The sequence below is a fragment of the Bubalus kerabau genome, chromosome 3 (assembly GCF_029407905.1).
Source record: "Bubalus kerabau isolate K-KA32 ecotype Philippines breed swamp buffalo chromosome 3, PCC_UOA_SB_1v2, whole genome shotgun sequence".
NCBI lineage: Eukaryota > Metazoa > Chordata > Mammalia > Artiodactyla > Bovidae > Bubalus > Bubalus kerabau.
In genome coordinates, this window is record NC_073626.1 from 154,107,706 (window position 1) to 154,127,487 (window position 19,782).

A 19,782-nucleotide genomic window follows, 5' to 3' on the forward strand; every position below is an offset into this window, starting at 1 on the left:
ATATGCACTCTTCAAAGAAGTTTTTCTAGGATAGGTGTACCTGTTCATTTATTGAAACAATATTGCAAAACAAAACAAAACAAAAGCTATTATTTTAAGGTCTTTTCACTCAAGGATTTAGATACATTTTACTATCTACTCATGATAAACAAAAATGTCATAATTAAACATCATAGTTAATACAAACTACACAACTTGTAGAATTAGAGTTCTAGCAACCAAACAACAGAATATAGAAACACCTTAATTCCCTATATCAACACTAGTATGACAGTCATTTTAAAAGCAGATATCATAAGTCTCATAGTGTTACTTAAGTTTTGAAGTGGTACATTTTCTGAGGTTGTTACCATTTCTAGACATGTTTATTGCATGTTTATTGCATTCAAAGTATTTCAAAATCATTATTTTTTACTTCTGGTCTAAGTATAGAATTATTAAAATTATCACAGTTCTCTAAATAATTTACCATCTACTAAATAGTTTACTGAATCAGTATTCAAAGCATTATTCATATTTTCATTTAAATAAGACAGTGTTCCTGAGAAGTGTGTAAATATTATTGAAAATAAGACTGAGTATATTCTAGGAATGCTATTATTTAAAATATATCCTATTAATTCTTATATAAGGAATAAATGATCAGTTGTACAAAATGCCACATCCTCATCTCACTTTGTCAAAGTCCCTTTGAAGTTCAGATTTTTCTATACTTTTCCAGTTGAAGCAAAACTTAAGAAACCGCAGGCATTAAGTACTAATAACAGGAATAACAGGTAAGGATAAATGAGAGTCAAAACAAGTATGGAAAAGGACTTGTCATGGGGTGATGTCATATATGTGTATCTTCAATTACATGCATGCCTATGTCAACTTATATATCTATGTGTGATTTCCTACTAGTCTACTTTAAGTGACAAAAACATGTCACTTTTCTTCTAAAATTAACAGTATTACTCTCATTATGGTAATATAAAATAATTTAAAAATTCCAAAGTCACAGAAAGGGGCAGAAAAGGAAATTACTAGCTAAAGTTATAAATTTTTATCTGACTGGTCCTCTGACTCTCCTAGTCCACAGCCTAAAGTTTCCCTCTTGGTTGACATTCAGAAAAAGACACACCTGCTGCAAGTCATGGCCTATACTCTGACAGAATCTTTCATCAATCTTAGGACAACAGTATTTGTCCTAACTCAGGGTGTCAATCATGATGGCATGTCACTCTTTTTCTTTCCCGGAGTGTGCCTTGTAATCTCTTATCTCCTACATGCCTATAGTCATGGTCTCTGTCGGGAAGAGCAGGAGAGCACAGCCATCAAATACAAGAAGCTAGTCTGTCTGTATGCATCATGACACCACTGTCCATTCACAAAAAGAAGAGAAAGAAAGAGTCAGCTTTACCCGCAGAAAGGAGAGGTCCCGGTTGTGCTCGATGCTGGTTATCTCCAGGTTGCCCATGACTACCTCACAGTTCTCATAGTATTTGCGCAAGGCTCGGTACTGCTGCTCCAGGTCAGAGAGAGAGCTCAGCTTATTCTCTGTGCCTGCACACACTGTCAAGACAAGAAGAAACATGGGAAGTTAAATAAACTTTGTACGACAGGAACCATGATATTCCCCTCAACTCTGCTCTACAACAATCTACTCCAATTTCCTGAATTGAAATATTTTGAATCCTTTTAAGATCCATAATCACACACTGATAAATATGTTCACTCTCATTTTATACAGTTTTACTGAATCATAAATGACATAACATTGTATAGGTTTAAGATGTGTACAGTCTATTGTGATCCACACAAAGACTCTCACATAGTCAATAAGGTCGATTTTTTTTTTGGAACTCTCCTGCTTTTTCCATGATCCAGAGGATGTTGGCAATTTGATCTCTGGTTCCTCTGCCTTTTCTAAAACCAGCTTGAACATCTGGACGTTTACGGTTCACATATTGCTGAAGCCCGGATTGGAGAATTTTGAGCATTACTTTACTAGCATGTGAGATGAGTGCAATTGTGCAGTAGTTTGAGCATTCTTTGGCACTGACTTTCTTTGGGATTGGAATGAAAACTGACCTTTTCCAGTCCTGTGGCCACTGCTGAGTTTTCCAAATTTGCTGGCATATTGAGTGCAGCACTTTCACAGCATCATCTTCCAGGGTTTGAAATAGCTGAACTGGAATTCCATCACCTCCACTAGCTTTGTTCATAGTGATGCTTTCTAAGGCCCACTTGACTTCACATTCCAGGATGTCTGGCTCTAGGTGAGTGATCACACCATCATGATTATCTTGGTCATGATCTTTTTTGTACAGTTCTTCTGTGTATTCTTGCCACCTCTTCTTAATATCTTCTGCTTCTGTTAAGTCCATACAATTTCTGTCCTTTATCGAGCCCTTTTTACATGAAATGTTCCCTTGGTTTCTCTCATTTTCTTGAAAAAATCTCTAGTCTTTCCCATTCTGTTGCTTTCCTCCATTTCTTCGCACTGATCACTGAGGAAGGCTTTCTTATCTCTCCTTGCTATTCTTTGGAACTCTGCATTCAGATGCTTATATCTTTCCTTTTCTCCTTTGCTTTTCACTTCTCTTCTTTTCACAGCTATATGTAAGGCCTCCCCAGACAGCCATTTTGCTTTTTTGCATTTCTTTTCCATGGGGATGGTCTTGATCCCTGTCTCCTGTACAATGTCATGAACCTCAGTCCATAGTTCATCAGGCACTCTATTTATCAGATCTAGTCCCTTAAATCTATTTCTCACTTCCACTGTATAATCATAAGGGATTTGATTTAGGTCATACCTGAATGGTCTAGTGGTTTTCCCTACTTTCTTCAATTTCAGTCTGAATTTGGCAATAAGGAGTTCATGATCCGAGCCACAGTCAGCTCCCGGTCTTGTTTTTGCTGACTGTATAGAGCTTCTCCATCTTTGGCTGCAAAGAATATAATCAATCTGATTTTGATGTTGACCATCTGGTGATGTCCATGTATAGAGTCTTCATTGTGTTGTTGGAAGAGGGTGTTTGCTATGACCAGTGCATTCTCTTGGCAAAACTCTATTAGCCTTTGCCCTGCTTCCTTCTGTATTCCAAGGCCAAATTTGCCTGTTACCTCAGGTGTTTCTTGACTTCATACTTTTGCATTCCAGTCCCCTATAATGAAAAGGACATCTTTTTTGGGTGTGTGTTCTAAAAGTTCTTGTAGGTCTTCATAGAACCATTCAACTTCAGCTTCTTCAGCATTACTTGTTGTGGCATAGGCTTGGATTACTGTGATATTGAATGGTTTACCTTGGAAACCTATATGCCTGTCAGGAAGCAACAGTTAGAACTGGACATGGAACAACAGACTGGTTCCCAATAGGAAAAGGAGAACGTCAAGGCTGTATAGTCTCACCCTGCTTATTTAACTTATATGCAGAGTACATCATGAGAAATCCTGGGCTGGAAGAAGCACAAGCTGGAATCAAGATTGCTGGGAGAAATATCAGTAACCTCAGATATGCAGATGACACCACCCTTATGGCAGAAAGTAAAGAGGAACTAAAAAGCCTCTTGACGAAAGTGAAAGAGGAGAGTGAAAAAGTTGGGTTAAAGTTCAACATTCAAAAAACTAAGATCATGGCATTTGGTCCCATCACTTCATGGGAAATATATGGGCAAACAGTGGAAACAGTGTCAGACTTTGTTTTGGGGGGCTCCAAAATCACTGCAGATGGTGATTGCAGCCATGAAATTAAAGGACGCTTATTCCTTGGAAGGAAAGTTATGACCAAACTAGACAGCATATTAAAAAGCGGAGATGTTACTTTGCCAACAAAGGTTCGTCTAGTCAAGGCTATGGTTTTTCCAATTGTCATGTATGGATGTGAGAGTTGGACTATGAAGAAAGCTGAGCGCTGAAGAATTGATGCTTTTGAACTGGGGTGTTGGAGAAGACTCTTGAGAGTCCCTTGGACTGCAAGGAGATCCAACCAGTCTATCCTAAAGGAGACCAGTCCTGGGTGTTCATTGGAAGGACCGATGCTAAGGCTGAAATTCCAGTACTTTGGCCACCTCATGCGAAGAGTTGACTCATTGGAAAAGACTCTGATGCTGGGAGGGATTGGGTGGCAGGAGGAGAAGGGGACAACGGAAGATGAGATGGCTGGATGGCGTCACCGACTCAATGGACGTGAGTTTGGGTGAACTCTGGGAGTTGGTGCTGGACAGGGACACCTGGCGTGCTGCAATTCATAGGGTCACAAAGAGTCCGACACGATTGAGTGACTTCACTGAACTGAACTGAAGGTGTGTAGATGTGTGGTTTTGATACACTTATATATTGCAAAATGATTACCACTATAGCATTAGCTAACATCACCATCATGTCATTTAACTACCATAGTTGTGCGTGTGTATGAGTCATGAGAATATTTCAGACTTTCTCTTCCAGCAACTTTCAAGAATGTAATACAGTATTATTAACTATAATCACCATAGTACATATTAGATCTACACAATTTATTCATCTTAAAACTGGAAGTTTGCACTTTTTGACCCAAATCTCCCCATTTCCTCATTCCCAAGTCCCTGGTAGCCACCATTCTTCTCTCTGTTTCTATTAAGTTTGGCTTTTTTAGATTCCACATATAAGTGGCATAATGCATTCATACTCATAAATTGTATATACTAGCCATGAGGCTAAGAAGGCATGGGTTTCACAGACACATATAACAAGGAGATAAATAACCATATTTGCTGTGAGTATATAAAGCACAAATATATAAATCCAATATATTTATTTAATTTCACTCAAATCAGATTTTCTTTCAGTTTTATAATTCACTCTACTTTCTATATGTGTGTGTGTATATATATATATATATAATTCAGAAGATAATAAAAGTAAAAAATTTATTTAAAAATGATATTTTTGTGTTGCAAAGTAATCTGATCTTAGTAAATTTTCTACAGAATTAAAACTTTGGTTTTTAAGCCCTTAAAAATGTTACCTTTTAAAATACAAATATTAAAATCTTAGACTGAAACATTTATAAATATATACTACAAACAGAATAAGTGGGCTAATTTGCTTCAGTCGTGTCTGACTCTTTGTGACCCCATGGACTGTAGTCCGCCAAGCTCCTCTGCCCCCAGGATTTTCCACGCAAGAGTAGTGGAGTGGGTTGCCATTTCCTCCTCCAAGGGCTCTTTCCCAACCCAGGAGTCAAACCCAAGTCTCCTATGTCTCCTGCATTGGCATTCGGATTCCTTATTGCTGAGCCATGAGGGAAGCCCTAATCTACTCTAGAGACTAAAAAACACTCTTAATCCACGATCTTTATTTTTACTGCTCCCAGAAGTTTTATAACTTGTAAAATTTCAGTTGAAAAAAAGTACTATTATGTGGGCTTATGAAATGTAGATTTCAATTACTTTCAATTTCAAAGAGGACAAGCTTATTTTCAATGCAACTATTGATAAGGGTAATTAAGCATTAATTAATAAACTTACTCACCATTTCTAAAATGTATATACTGTCACATTGTAATTTATATGTAGCTTATGTTATACAAGTTTCCTTTGGTTGAAAACAAAACGTATACAAAAATCAATATGTAAACATCTAAATGAAAAGGTTTCTAAAATATTAAGTGCATTCTGACCTTTCCTGTAAAAGCTTAAACAAATTTTGGCAGAAAGTTTATTAGTATAATTGTAGTGCCTATGTATTTTTGCATCTTTCTCATTCTGCATATACAAAAAGAATATAGAATATGAAATTATTATTAATTATTATTGCAAAAATCTCTTTATATAAGACACTCACAATGCTGTAAGCTTTTTGAAGACAGATGAAATATATTAATCATTATTGTCTATCTGCTGAGCTATACAGCATGATGCTTTGCAAAAAATTATTTAATAATTAATTTAATTGCCATAAAAATAAGTATAACTTGTATTCAGAAAATAAACTGCAAGTCAGTAAAGTTCTCATTGTTCAAAAGTGATCAGCTGTATTTTGCAGTACAATGTGAAAACAGAAAACTAGAATAAGTATATTTAAAATTATCTTTTATTAACACAAAATATAATTCAATAAACAGATATTCTAAATAATCAGAATATTCTCAAACATTCTGATTTTGGGAGTTTCTGGTTAAACACAGTTTCAGTTAAAAAATATTTTTGTCTCAGTGAGGCTTTCCTTTATGTTCTAGTCAAGCTATCTAAATCCAGTAATACATTCCTCCTGACTTTCATCTTGACAGACAGACTTGATTTTTAAAGAACTAGTTTGGATAGACGCATAAAAAATCATGTGTATTTCTTTTCATGAAGGCTCCACTGAATGCCTCACAACTTCCATTTGTCAATCGATTTTACAATCAGGCAATGTATATAAGACAATGCTTAAACCATCAAGTTTCATTGATTTCACAAAGCTGTTTATCAAACAGAATTGAAAAATCTTTTTCACCAGCCAAAACAAGTTTAACGAAATTCAGCCCCCTTGGCCAACACTATTATAAAGTCCTTAAACTATAAGTTCACAATAATCAAGTTTCAAAAATCCTGAATTTACATGTGCTCCCTGGAGTTTTCATTTCAACTGTAACTCCAGGAATAAAGCTATATGTGAAGCCTTAATAAAATCACCAATTATTCTATTTAGTATTTATTCCATTACAAATGTAGCTATAGTTGCAAACATGGGCTTTTCAGACTTCTTAAGATTTGTAACCAACAGTGACTGAACTACATGATCCTCATTCAGTAAAAAAAAATAAATAAATAAGACTATAATTAGGAGTTTGTAGCAATTTACAAAGGTTGGTTAACAAAATTATTCATTTATTCATGAGGCAAATAGAAGCACAAAGAAGAAACATTAACAATATCCATATTAATACTAAAAAATCAATGATTTCCTCCAGGCTTATTATGACTGTGAAAACCAGCACTCCATTTGCTTACTCAAGATAAAAAGAGGGGAAAAAAATAATTGAGTCAATATTTTGGCCTGACTTTCAAATCGAATGCCTATGTGAGATATTGAGAAATTAGTATTTATTTAGCATCTACTGTTCATTTAGCATGACCTAGTATCATGAAAAATAGACATTGATTAAAATGTCCAAGGTTTATTGTAAGGGTTCATGAAGTTGTTCATGCACACAGTAAGGAAAGCAGTAAGCAGTATATACAAGCCATGTATATAATGTGTGTGTAACATTCAGGGACTGTCTGCATAAAGAAATATTTGGTAACTTGATAAAAGTTCTCTTTTTAAAAAACAAATCTGATTTAACACTGAGTACTTTCTCTTTCAGAAAGATTACCATAATAAACATGCTTTAGCTTGATGTACCTTCTTGGGTATTAAAATTTTCATTAAAAATATAAAATAAAGAAAATAGCAGAGGTAGCACACATTTGCAGAGACTATTGAGTGCTATTATAGTTACACAAACAATTCCTGCAGTTCTATGTTCAAAATATATATTGAAACAGGGCCAAATTTGTTACTACTTCTTTGTGTGCATGCTAAGTCACTTCAGTTGTGTCACACAACTAAACCTTAGGACTGTGTCACGAACCGCCAGGCTCCTCTGTTCATGGTATTCTCCTGGCAAGAATACTGGAGTGAGTTCTGATGCCCTTCTGCAGGGAATCTTCCCAATCCAGGGATCAAACCCTGGTGTCTTATGTCTCCAGCCTTGGCAGGCAAATTCTTTACTGTTGAGCCACTGAGAAAGCCACTTCTACTAAAGTTATTTAATCCAAGACACTTGGATGTTATTTATACTCAAGTTATTTTATATCCAAGGATATAGTTATTATATAGTTATCCTATAGTTATATAGGATATAGTTATAGTTATTTATATCCAAGGATATATCTGCCCTAGACTTTTGACAGTAGCCTCCTAACTGACTTAATTCCCTACTTGCCCTGGTTAATTCTTTGTCCAGACACCAGAATGATCTTTTTAAAAAACATCATTCATGTCACTCTCACTGAAAACAATCCTTGGTTTTTAATCGTATTTATTATAAGATCCAAACTTCATACTATAACTTGTAGAATGTATATGAGGATCTTTATTTAAATGTCACTCTTTCAGAAAAGCCTTTTCTGACTATCTTATCTAAAAATAGCAGATTCCCATTCATCACGCTCTGTCTTCTTTGCCTTCTTTATTTTTGTTTTACTGCTATCTGAAATTACATGCTTGTTTGTTTTCTTGCTTATTAAATATCTCTATATTAGAATGCAAGCTCCATTGTTAGAGGCCTTTCTCTGTTCAACACTTAAAGACACATAGCAGGCTATCAGTCAATATTCATTGAATAAATAAAATGCACTTTGGATAAATAATTAGCACAGGATCAAATGCTGGTCCTTCCACTTTTACGAGCTGAATGTCTTAAGCAAGTCACTTAGTCATTTAGAGTCTCCGTGTCTGTGCTGAGAGCTCCCAATAATAAACACAATTTAGAGGCGAAAAACACAGAGCCTAAAGCCAGATGTCCAGCATTAAAGTCTAGCTCAATCACTGGCTTGCAATTAACCTTGAGCAAGTAACTTAACCCCTCTGTCATTCTATTTCTTCCTCTGTAAAATGAACATAGTAACAACCACCATCTCATAAATTTAAATGAGTGAATACACATTAACTTGCTTTGCACAATATTTGACTTATTGATAGAGGTAATTGTTAGCTAATGCTATTTAATTGAATGTATGTATATACTATGTATACATTATGGAATATATTAAATCAAATTTTAAAAAAGGTTTGCACAGTGATGTGCAATCAGTCTGATATTAAGAAGCAATCACTGGGCAAGGACAATGAAGTTTGGGACATCATTCCTCCAACATTTTTTAGCTGTTTAAAATGGGACAATTATTTCCTTCTTATTGGTTCCAATTTTCTCTTTTTTTTTTATGTTTCCTTCAAGTTCAAAAATTTTGTGATTGAATTTATTTCCAAAATACATATGTAAAACCTGTTCCACACTGTTAGTGGGAATGTAAATTGGTATAGCCACTATGGAGAACAGCATGGAGGTTCTTTAAGAAACTAAAAATAGAACTACCATATAGTCCTGCAATCCCACTCCTGGGCATGTATCTGGAGAAAAACATGATCCAAATTATATAATGGAGAGGATAAACCCCAAAGCCCCCTGCAGCACTGTTTACAAGAGTCAACACATGGAAGCAACTGAAATGTCCATTGACAGATGAATGGATAAAAAAGATGTGAACTACATATACAATACTGGAGTGGGTTGCCATTACCTGCTCAAAAGGATCTTCCCAACCCAGGGGTTGAACTCTCAACTCCTGCATCTCCTGCACTAACAGGTGGATACTTTAACCATTGCGCTACCTGGGAAGCACATATACAATGGAATATTACTTTACAAATAAAAAAGAATGAAATAATGCCATTGGCAGCAACATGAATGGACCTGGAAATTACCATATTAAGTGAAGTACCTCAGACAGATAAAGACAAGTAATGATACTGCCTGTCTGCAGAATCCAAAAAAAAAAAAAAAAAAAAAAAAGATGCAAGTAAACTTATTTACAAAACAGGAACAGACTCACAGACTTAAAAGAACAAACTATGGCTACAACAACACAAGAGAAGTCTCTACACATGGGCATCTCCAGATGGTCCACACCAAAATCAGATTGATTATATTCTTTGCAGCCAAATATGGGGAGAGGCAGTACTCTTGCCTGGAAAATCCCATGGATGGAGAAGCCTGGTAGGCTGCAGTCCATGGAGTCATGAAAAGTTGGACACAACTGAGAGACTTTATTTTCACTTTTGACTTTCATGCATTGGAGAAGGAACTGGCAACCCACTCCAGTGGTCTTGCCTGGAGAATCCCAGGGACGGGGAGCCTGGTGGGCTGCCGTCTATGGGGTCACACAGAGTCAGACACGACTGAAGCGACTTAGCAGCAGCAGCAGCACCAGCAGCCAAATACGGGGAAGCTCTACACCATCAGCAAAAACAAGACCAGGAGCTGACTGTGGCTCAGATCATGAACTCTTTATTGCCAAATTCAAACTTAAGTTGAAGAAGGTAAGGAAAACCACTAGGCCATTCAGGTATGACCTAAATCAAATCCCTTATGATTATACAGTGGAAGTGAAAAATAGATTTGAGGGACTAGATCTGATAGACAGCCTGATGAACTATGGATGGAGGTTCATGACATTGTACAGGAGACAGGGATCAGGACCATCCCCAAGAAGAAGAAATGCAAAAAGCAAATGGCTGTCTGAGGAGGACTTACAAAAAGATGTGGAAAGAAGAGAAGCAACAAAGGAGAAAAGGAAAGATACACCCATTTGAATGCAGAGTTCCAAAGAATAGCAAGGACAGATAAGACAGCCATCCTCAGTGATCAGTGCAAAGACATAGAGGAAAACAATAGAATGGGAAAGACTAGAGATCTCTTCAAGAAAATTAGAGATACCAAAGGAACATTTCATGCAAAGATGAGGTCAACAAAAGACAGAAATGGTATGGACGTAACAGATACAGAAGACATTGAGGTGGCAAGAATACATAGAACTGTACAAAAGAAATCTTCATGACCCAGAAAATCACGATGGTGTGATCACTCATCTAGATCCAGACATCCTGGAATGTGAAGTCAAGTAGGCCTTAGGAAGCATCACTAGGAACAACGCTAGTGGAGGTGATGGAATTCCAGTTGAGCTATTTCAAATCCTGAAAGATGATGCTGTGAAAGTGCTGCACTCAATATGCCAGCAAATTTGGAAAACTCAGCAGTGGCCATGTGACTGGAAAAGGTCAGTTTTCATTCCAATCCCAAAGAAATGCAATGCCAAAGAATGCTCAAACTACCACACAATTGTACACATCTCACATACTAGCAAAGTAATGCTCAAAATTCTCTAAGACAGGCTTCAACAATATGTGAACTGTGAACTTCCAGATGTTCAAGCTGGTTTTAGAAAAGGCAAAGGAACCAGAGATCAAATTGCCAACATCTGCTGGATCATCGAAAAAGCAAGAGAGTTCCAGAATATCATCTACTTCTACTTTATTGACTATGTCAAAGCCTTTGACTGTGTGGATCACAATAAACTGTGGAAAATTCTGAAAGAGATGGGAATACTAGACCACCTGACTTGCCTCTTGAGAAATCTATATGCAGGTCAGAAAGCAACAGTTAGAACTGAACATGGAACAACAGACTGGTTCCAGATAGGGAAAGAAGTACGTCAAGGTTGTATATTGTCAACCTGCTTATTTAAATTATATTCAGAGAACATCATGAGAAACGCTGGGCTCGATGAAGCACAAGCTGGAATCAAGATTGCTTAGAGAAATATCAGTAACCTCAGGTACTCAGATAACATGACCCTTATGGCAGAACGTGAGGAAGAACTAAAAAGCCTCTTGATGAAAGTGAAAGAGGAGACTGAAAAAGTTGGCTTAATGCTCAACATTCAGAAAACTAAAATCATGGCATCCAGTCCCATCACTTCATGGAAAATAGATGGGGAAACAGTTTAACACTTTATTTTTGGGGCTCCAAAATCACTGCAAATGGTGATTGTAGCCATGAAATTATAAGATGCTTACTCCTTGGAATAAAAGTTATGACCAACCTAGACAGCATATTAAAAAGCAGAGACATTACTTTGCCAACAAAGGTCCATCTAGTCAAGGCTATGGTTTTTCCAGTAGTCATGCATGGATGTGTGAGTTGGACTGTGAAGAAGGCTGAATGTCAAAGGATTGATGCTTTTGAACTGTGGTGTTGGAGAAGACTCTTGAGAGTCCCTTGGACAGCAAGGAGATACAACCAGTCCATCTAAAGGAAATCAGTCCTGAATATTCATTGGAAAAGACTGACATTGAAGCTGAATCGCCAATACTTTGGCCACCTGATGTGAAGAAGTGACTCACTGGAAAAGACCCTGATGCTGGGAAAGATTGAAGGCAGGATGATAAGGGGATGACAGAGTTAAGATGGTCGGATAGCATCACTAACTCAATGGACATGATTTTGAGTAAACTCTATGAGTTGGTAATGGACAGGGAGGCCTGGCGTGCTGCTGTCCATGGGGTTGCAAAGAGTCGGACACAACTGAGTGCCTGGACTGAACTGAACTGAACTGATGGCTACAACAAGGGGTGATGCTGGGAGGAAGCTATAGGCTGGGAATTGAGATTGACATGTACATACTGCTCTATTTAAAACAGATAACCATCAAGAACATACTGTATAGCACAGGGAATATAGCTCAATATTCTTTAATAACCTAAATGGGAAAAGAATTCGAAAAGAATAAGTACATGAATATGTATAACTGAATCACTTTGCTCTACACTTGAGACCAACACAACATAATTAATCAACTATGCTCCAATATAAAATAAAAATTAAAAAAAATACTAGTAAAAATAAAACAAAACTTACTCTACACGAAGTAATGGGTTGCTTTGAGGAGGTCACACTGTGGCAATAACATATAAAGTTATATAGTTAAACATTTACCAAATTACCTAGCAATCCCATTTATAGGTGGTTTCGTAGACAAATGAAAATTCACTCCCATAAAAATATGTATTATTCATGAATGTTTAAAGGAACTCTATTCAAATTTGAATTTGCCAACAATTGGAAATAACCAATATCCTTTGATGGGTGAATGCTAACAAACTCTGGTATATTATAAATGCAGGCTCAAAAGGCTACATACTTTACAATTCTATTGTTATGAAGTTTCTCAAAAACGACAAAACTACAAAGGACAGAGAGCAAATCAATGGCTGCTAGAGGATAGGGATCTGAGAGTGAGGGTTTGATGGAAAGATCATGAAGGGAATTTAGGAGATGGCAGAATTCTTCTGCATACTGACCACGGTGATGATTACAAAGATCTATATATACGCTAAAATGCAGAGCAATAAGTACACTGAAATAAGTCAATTTTATTGTATGTTTATAAACACACACACACACTCAAGTTATCTTTTATGTTTAACAGAGTTAAATATGCCCCTTTATGTAAAATATAAAACATTCTTAATATATTTGTTTTTAGGCATTTTATGCTTTTGTCTCTTTGAATAATTTTAGTTATGCTTTTGAGTTGCTTATTGTTATTATTATTACTACATATTTTTTAAACTCTTGATGACTTTGACATTTATTTTCCTTCAAAACTTAGCTAATTGCTAACACCTTGTAATTTCTAGTTTTCTTAATTGAGGTTCTTGACTTACTTGGTCTTCAATCATGTTATTTTATTTTGTTTTCTTGGCTGGTACTGTCTAGAACTCCTAGAATAATCTGTTTTCAATTAATGGGCATAGTAGTCATTTTTATCTTTGTTCTAATCTTTGCATAAATGCTTTCCTTGGTTGCATATATATTTTATTACATTATATATTCCCGTGTCTGGCTTTACAAGGTTTTTATTTCAGATTTGAATGTTGAATGTTGTTATATTTTTTGCTATTAATTAATGTTAATTACATTTGCATTAATTTAAAAATTATTAATGAGTTCCAAATATTGAACCATTCTTATATTCCCAGAATGAACCACTCTTAGTAATCACACATTATTCCATTATTACAGTTCTAGACTCATTGCTTTAATTTGGACCACTATTTTAATATTAAAAATCACCTATCCCTGGTGGCTCAGTGGTAAAGAATCTGCCTGTCAATGCAAGAGATGTGGGTTCAATCCGTGAGCTGGGAAGATCCCCTGGAGAAGGATATAGCAACTGACTTCAGTATTTTTGCCTGGGAAATCCCATGGACACAGGAGACTGGTGGGCCACAGTCCATGGGGTCTCAAAAGACTAAAACATGAATTAGTGGCTAAACAACAAAAACAATCAATGATTTAAAAATATATGTACCAGATGTCATCACACGCAAAATGATAATAGAAGTGGGTTTATACTTCAGAAAAATTTGTTCTCCATATAATTAATTCTAAAAGTATTAAAATGTATCATCAAATAGGATGCTTATAATTTATATTATATAAAACTATCAATTAAATTTTATAAATCTAAAAATCAGTATCCTTAAAAAAAAAAAAAAAAAAAAAGTAAGGGACTATATAGTGGTTGTCGATTCTTTACCTTCAGCCACTGTTATTGACTTCCAAAGTGACAAAACAGGAAATCTGCTGAAATTAACTAAATCACTTTCAAAAATGGTTCTTGAGCCAAATGAAAAGGGAATTTGGCATCACAGGCCTTCATTAATAGAGTTGTAACTAGAGAAGACATAGGCATCCTATATAACAGGCTGATGAAAGGCAGGTCCACTGACTACATATACTGCTATGTGCTGCTCCACTTAAAATTTACTTGATCTGTATTTTACTTCTATTATTTACTTACAATAGTCTCTAAATGGCCCCCAAAGATGCTTAAACAGCTAAATTATATTGCAAAGGGAAATAAACTGATCAACGAAGACTATAAAAAATAATATATATAAATATTGCACATGATTATCTCCTGTTCATCAATGATATGTTTTGTGAGTGGTCTACACCAAACTAGTCTTCCAACATAATAAGATATAACTGTAGTTTTTATTTAGTATTTCAAAGATAAGCTTAGTAAGATTAAAATTATTAAAAATTACTTTAAATGCATTATATGGATCATCAAAAACTGACTTGTAACTGCTTGCATATAAATTTTAGTTCCTGTTTTAATTGTTCTCCTGCCTTTACATATGTTGTTATATTTTTTCTTAAATTATATCTTATAAAATTCCTATGTTGAAAGCTTAAAAACATAATAGAAAGACTACAGATTTACAAATTACATTTCTGTAATCTGTTCTTAGATGAAATAATGTTGCCCTTACCACTATCTTGTTTAATTCCCTCTTACACTTGTTATCATTTTTCATACCCCATTCCTGCCCCCCACCCAAAGAATCCTTCTTATTTACTTTGCAGTATTTCATTTTCTGTGTAAATGCTAAGTCCTTAACTTTAATGTAGGTACTGGACTTGACAAGCAATTAAAGCAAACAATTTCCACTCATCAAGGCTTGCCAAATTAGTCATCTGCCATCTGCCCCCTCATCTGGTTCTCCTTGAGGTCTTGCTGTGAATCTAGATACATTCGCTCAGATTAAGAGGGACAGTGCAAACCTCCAACCTGGTAAAATGCCAGTGGGAGCTAAGTATGTAAATATTAGTAACCATCTTTCTTCCCTAGATTATCATGCTTTCAACTATCCCTCTGTATGTAATAAAAACCAGTCTGTTCATAATGGCTTATAACTGTCAGACCTTTGCCATTCACTGTAATTAAAATAAAAAAAAAATTCCATAATTAAAGTAGCAGTCTGTGGAATTTTTTTTTTCCACTGAGAAGTATCTTTAAAAAGGAATTAGGCTATATTTTCCTGATATGAAGCTATGGTCACCTATCAGCCTGATATCTTAAGCACTGATACAGATGTACATTAATAAACGGACTTTGCCCTTTCTATTTGTAAAGGTTTCAGAGTGAACCTTTCTTTCTTATTCTTTGCATCAGCAAATGTTTAGTTGACTGATGACATGCAAGAAGCATTTTCTAATCACATTCAGTCAACCAGTATCAGGAAAGGGCAAACCTGAGAAATAGCAAGAGTAAAACATGGTACTCCTGTCACCCACGTGCTCCTTTTTAAGGGCACTCTTCCTTTAAGGCATTCTTCAGCCTAGGGCTGTTCTAAGGCAATTAGTGACTTCAGGCAAATGCACTAAGATGCCCCTTTTCTGGGTGGAAGAAACTCCATGGCAGAGCACATGGCTTGGCTACCAGGATATTGGCTGCTTATTATTCCCATCTGTCCCTACTCCCTGTGCCTCTTTGCAGTGTTGAGCCTACTATAACAGCAAACAGAAGTCTTAGTCAACTCCACTCTCCTTGGTCATCCATCCAAACTTGCTCATTCAAGATTAAATTGTGTCTAAAAGAGTAACAATCCCTTTAAATCAAAAGAAAAGTGTGCCAATGTTACCTCTGGAATGAGAGGAAGTGACAGAGAAGACAACTAAGGATCCTTCAAGGTATCTTCAGACTAACTTCACTCAAAGTCAAATCTGAAATTACCTTCTAACAAAGTGTTTGAAAGTTTTGGAAGCCATTTCTTAGTACCATAACTCTCTTGGATGACAGAAAGCAACCATCTGATACTAAGAGAGTTAATTTTTAGGTAGGTTGATAAGGAGTCTGGGGCCCTCAAGTAGGAGAAAGGGGTCCTGGGCTCTCAAGGAGGAGAAAGGGACAAACTTTTTTTCTACATTGTGTTGTTTTAGTCACATTAAGATGCTTTTTCTTAAACTCTGAGTTGTTAGGACAAAAGTCTGTAGGACTAATTTTCTTTACATGCTTAGTCACTCAGTCCTGTCCAACTCTTTTCAACCCCAGGGGCTGCAGCCTGCCAGGCTCCTCTGTCCATGGAGATTCTCTAGGCAAGAATACTGGAGAGGGTCGCCATGCCCTTCTCCCGGAGATCTTCCCAACCCAGGGACGGAACCCAGGTCTCCTGCATTGCAGGCGGACTCTTTACCATCTGAGCCACAGGGAAGCCCCATCTTTCTTTAAGCCCAGAACTAATGATTACACAACAAAACAACTCATCTTGCTCAAGTGTATGTTTTTCTTCAAGCTCTGTACTAATGATTATTTAACAACAATTTATCTTGCTCAAGGACATGTTTCTCCTTAACAAGAAGCTTCTGAGTTATTTTGTTATCTTAAGGCTTATGTTGTGAGAGCAGGTCTGGTAAGACGTTTCTATTGTTAGTTCTAATCTTGTTGCTTTAAGATGTATGTTGTGGGAGTGGGTCTGGTAAAAGCATATAAGGCCTTGATAAAACTAGCAAGTGGGGCACTCTCTGTCCCCCTTCTGATGTTTATGTCACAAACTTTCTCTGTCCTTTTTCACTATAATAAAACTTCTGCCACACAAAAGCTCTGAGTGATCAAGCCTGGTCCCTTATCCCTAAGCTAAATCTTCTTTGGAGATCATGAATCTGACATTGTTCACCATAAGCTATCAGTACTGATTAGACTACCTAATAAAATATATCATAATTTATTTTACACTGTTTTCTCATAAGCTAATGCCTATTATTCTAGAAATGGCATTCTATAACAGTAGTTTGATCCCTCTAAAAGAGATTCAGATGAATAATGTATGTTATTTTTCTAATATGATAATTACAGTTAGTTGTTTGGTAGGGAGATATCCATCACTGGGGAAATATATGTCATTCACTCATTTGTTTTTTCATTTATTCAATAAACACCAATTGGCAACCACAATATATGGGGCTTTAGACTAAGTGTGAAAGGAAAAATAGATAAATAAGATTGGTGCTTCAAATTTACAATAGTATATATTCTAATAAAAATCCTCTATAGTTTTTCTTAGAATGCAAGCAAATGCAAGCTGCTTAAAGTTTATTTATTTATTGATTGATTCAATGTCAATGAACAAAATTCACAAAGACAAATTCATCTTATCCACAATGAAATATGAAGCAGAAAAAAAATTGACATATGTATTATAAAAGGTGGACCTCACTTGTTGGGAGCAATTTTCTGGTAGTCACAGTAGTAAATGATGTTACTAATATACTCAGTAGCATCTACATCTGAAGAAACATCATACCTTAAAAATATTTTATTCAGTCAGCAGGTTTCTGCCTATCTCTCCCTAGGTCCTTATCCATGACTGAACATGTATGTTTTTAGTTTTTTTCCTTCATTTTATTTATTTCAGATTTTTTTCTTACCATAGTTTTCAGATATTACCAATACATTGCACTGCTAATATTACTAGCAACTTTCCTACTCATTCCATGGTCTCATAGGTTAGGTAACAGGGCATCAGATACTACACAGATGTGAAAAAGTGAAAGTTTCATTCATCTTTGGATTTAAAGATCTGATATCTTTTGAGATCTGATTCTCATTTCCTTTGGATATATATCCCAAAGTGGGATTGTTGGATCATATGGTAGTTCTATTTTTAATTTTTTGAGATATTTCCATATTATATTCTGAAACATAGAGTAGAATCTTGGTTATCACTGTGTCAGAGATGAGAGAAATGGGGAGATGTTGATAACATGATACAAATCTCCAGTTATAAAATGAATTCTGGGGATCTATTATACAGCATGTGATTATAGTTAACAATACTGTATTACATACTTGATAGTTCCTAAGAGAGCAGACCTTCAATGTTCTCCACACAAAGAAAGAAATTATAATTATGTGATGTGATGTTGGGGCTAGTTAACACTATAATGGCAATCATTTTGTATTATATAACTGTATCAAATTCACAGGGTGTACACCTTAAACTTATCCAACATCATATGCTAATTTCAATAAAGTTGGAAAATAAACATTTTTTAAGATCCGATATCTTACTTGGAGGCTTTATTATAATGAAGCAGCACTTACAAAACCTAATATAAGAAACTGAGAGCAAAAGTTCAACTTTTCAACGGAATATGCATCATTCAATATAACATCTAAAAACCAAGTTGATGCTTAACAACTTTTTTATTATTATTGAACATGACCTTAGAAATATCTTTTACATCTAAGAAAAATATTTAAAAATATATATGAGGATATGGCATTCACTACATAATGGTAATACATATTTGAACTTTTTTCCTTGCTATGGTTTTGTCAAAAGTGTTTAGGTAATGATTAAAAAATAGATAAATGCCAAAATGTGTTATAAGTTCTGTAGTTTACTTTACCTAAGATAATTAGGTGATGCAGGTATTAAGAACAACACATTCAACACTAAACCATAGGAGTTCCAGAGCATCAGGTTCAATTTTAAATGTAAAGAATAATCTATGATTTCCTTTGATAATATAAAATGATGCTAGTGATAAGAAAAAAGACTTTAATTAAAGGTTTAAAATCATATGATACTTGCATTGTCATTTTAGATTAACATGAATCTTTGAAAGCCCATTAAAATAACAGGGGCTTTCCTTATAGCTCAGTTAGTAAAGAATCCACCTGCAATGCAGGACACGCCGGTTCGATTCCTGAGTCAGGAAGATCTTCTGGAGAAGGGATAAGCTACCCACTCCAGTATTCTTGGGCTTCCCTTGTGGCTCAGCTGTTAAAGAATCTGCCTGCAATGTGGGAGACCTGGATTTGATCCCTGGGTTGGGAAGATCCCCTGGAGAAAGTGAAAGTGAAGTCGCTCAGTTGTGTCCGACTCTTTGAGACGCCATGGACTGGAGCCTGCCAGGTTCCTCCATCCATGGGATTTTCCAGGCAGGAGGACTGGAATGAGTTGCCATTTTTTTCTCCAGGGGATCTTCCCCACCCAGGGATCAAACCTGGGTCTCCTGCATTGCAGGCAGGCTCTTTACCATCTGAGTCACAAGAGAAGCTGGAGAAGGGAAAGGCTACCCACTCTATTCTGGCCTATGAGAATTCCATAGACTATATAGTCATGGGGTTCCAAAGAGTCAGACAGGACTGAGAGATTTTCACTTTCACTTTTCACTTTCAAATAACATGATTTCTTCATATTATAAAAACAAAAGCATTTATATTTGTATCTAGAAAAACCTTGCCATATACAAATATCTTGCTTTTATTTTTAGATTTTTATCTGGCAAGGTTAATATGTATAAAATATTATCTAGGAGATAAATTTTAAAAATTTAAATTACTTACTGCTTACTTAGAGAAACAGGAACAA

The 19,782-nt window shown here is 35.7% G+C and overlaps 1 protein-coding gene across 4 annotated transcripts in view; it reads right to left on the bottom strand.

Annotated features, from left to right (window-relative positions):
* ERBB4 (erb-b2 receptor tyrosine kinase 4) overlaps nucleotides 1–19,782 on the bottom strand; it is a 1,293,114-nt gene that overhangs the window by 793,235 nt on the left and 480,097 nt on the right. For all 4 annotated transcript variants that reach the window (XM_055573359.1, XM_055573357.1, XM_055573360.1 and 1 more), the window contains exon 2: nucleotides 1,403–1,554. In XM_055573359.1, coding sequence (XP_055429334.1) covers nucleotides 1,403–1,554 — 152 coding nt within the window. The remainder of the gene's footprint in view (nucleotides 1–1,402; nucleotides 1,555–19,782) is intronic.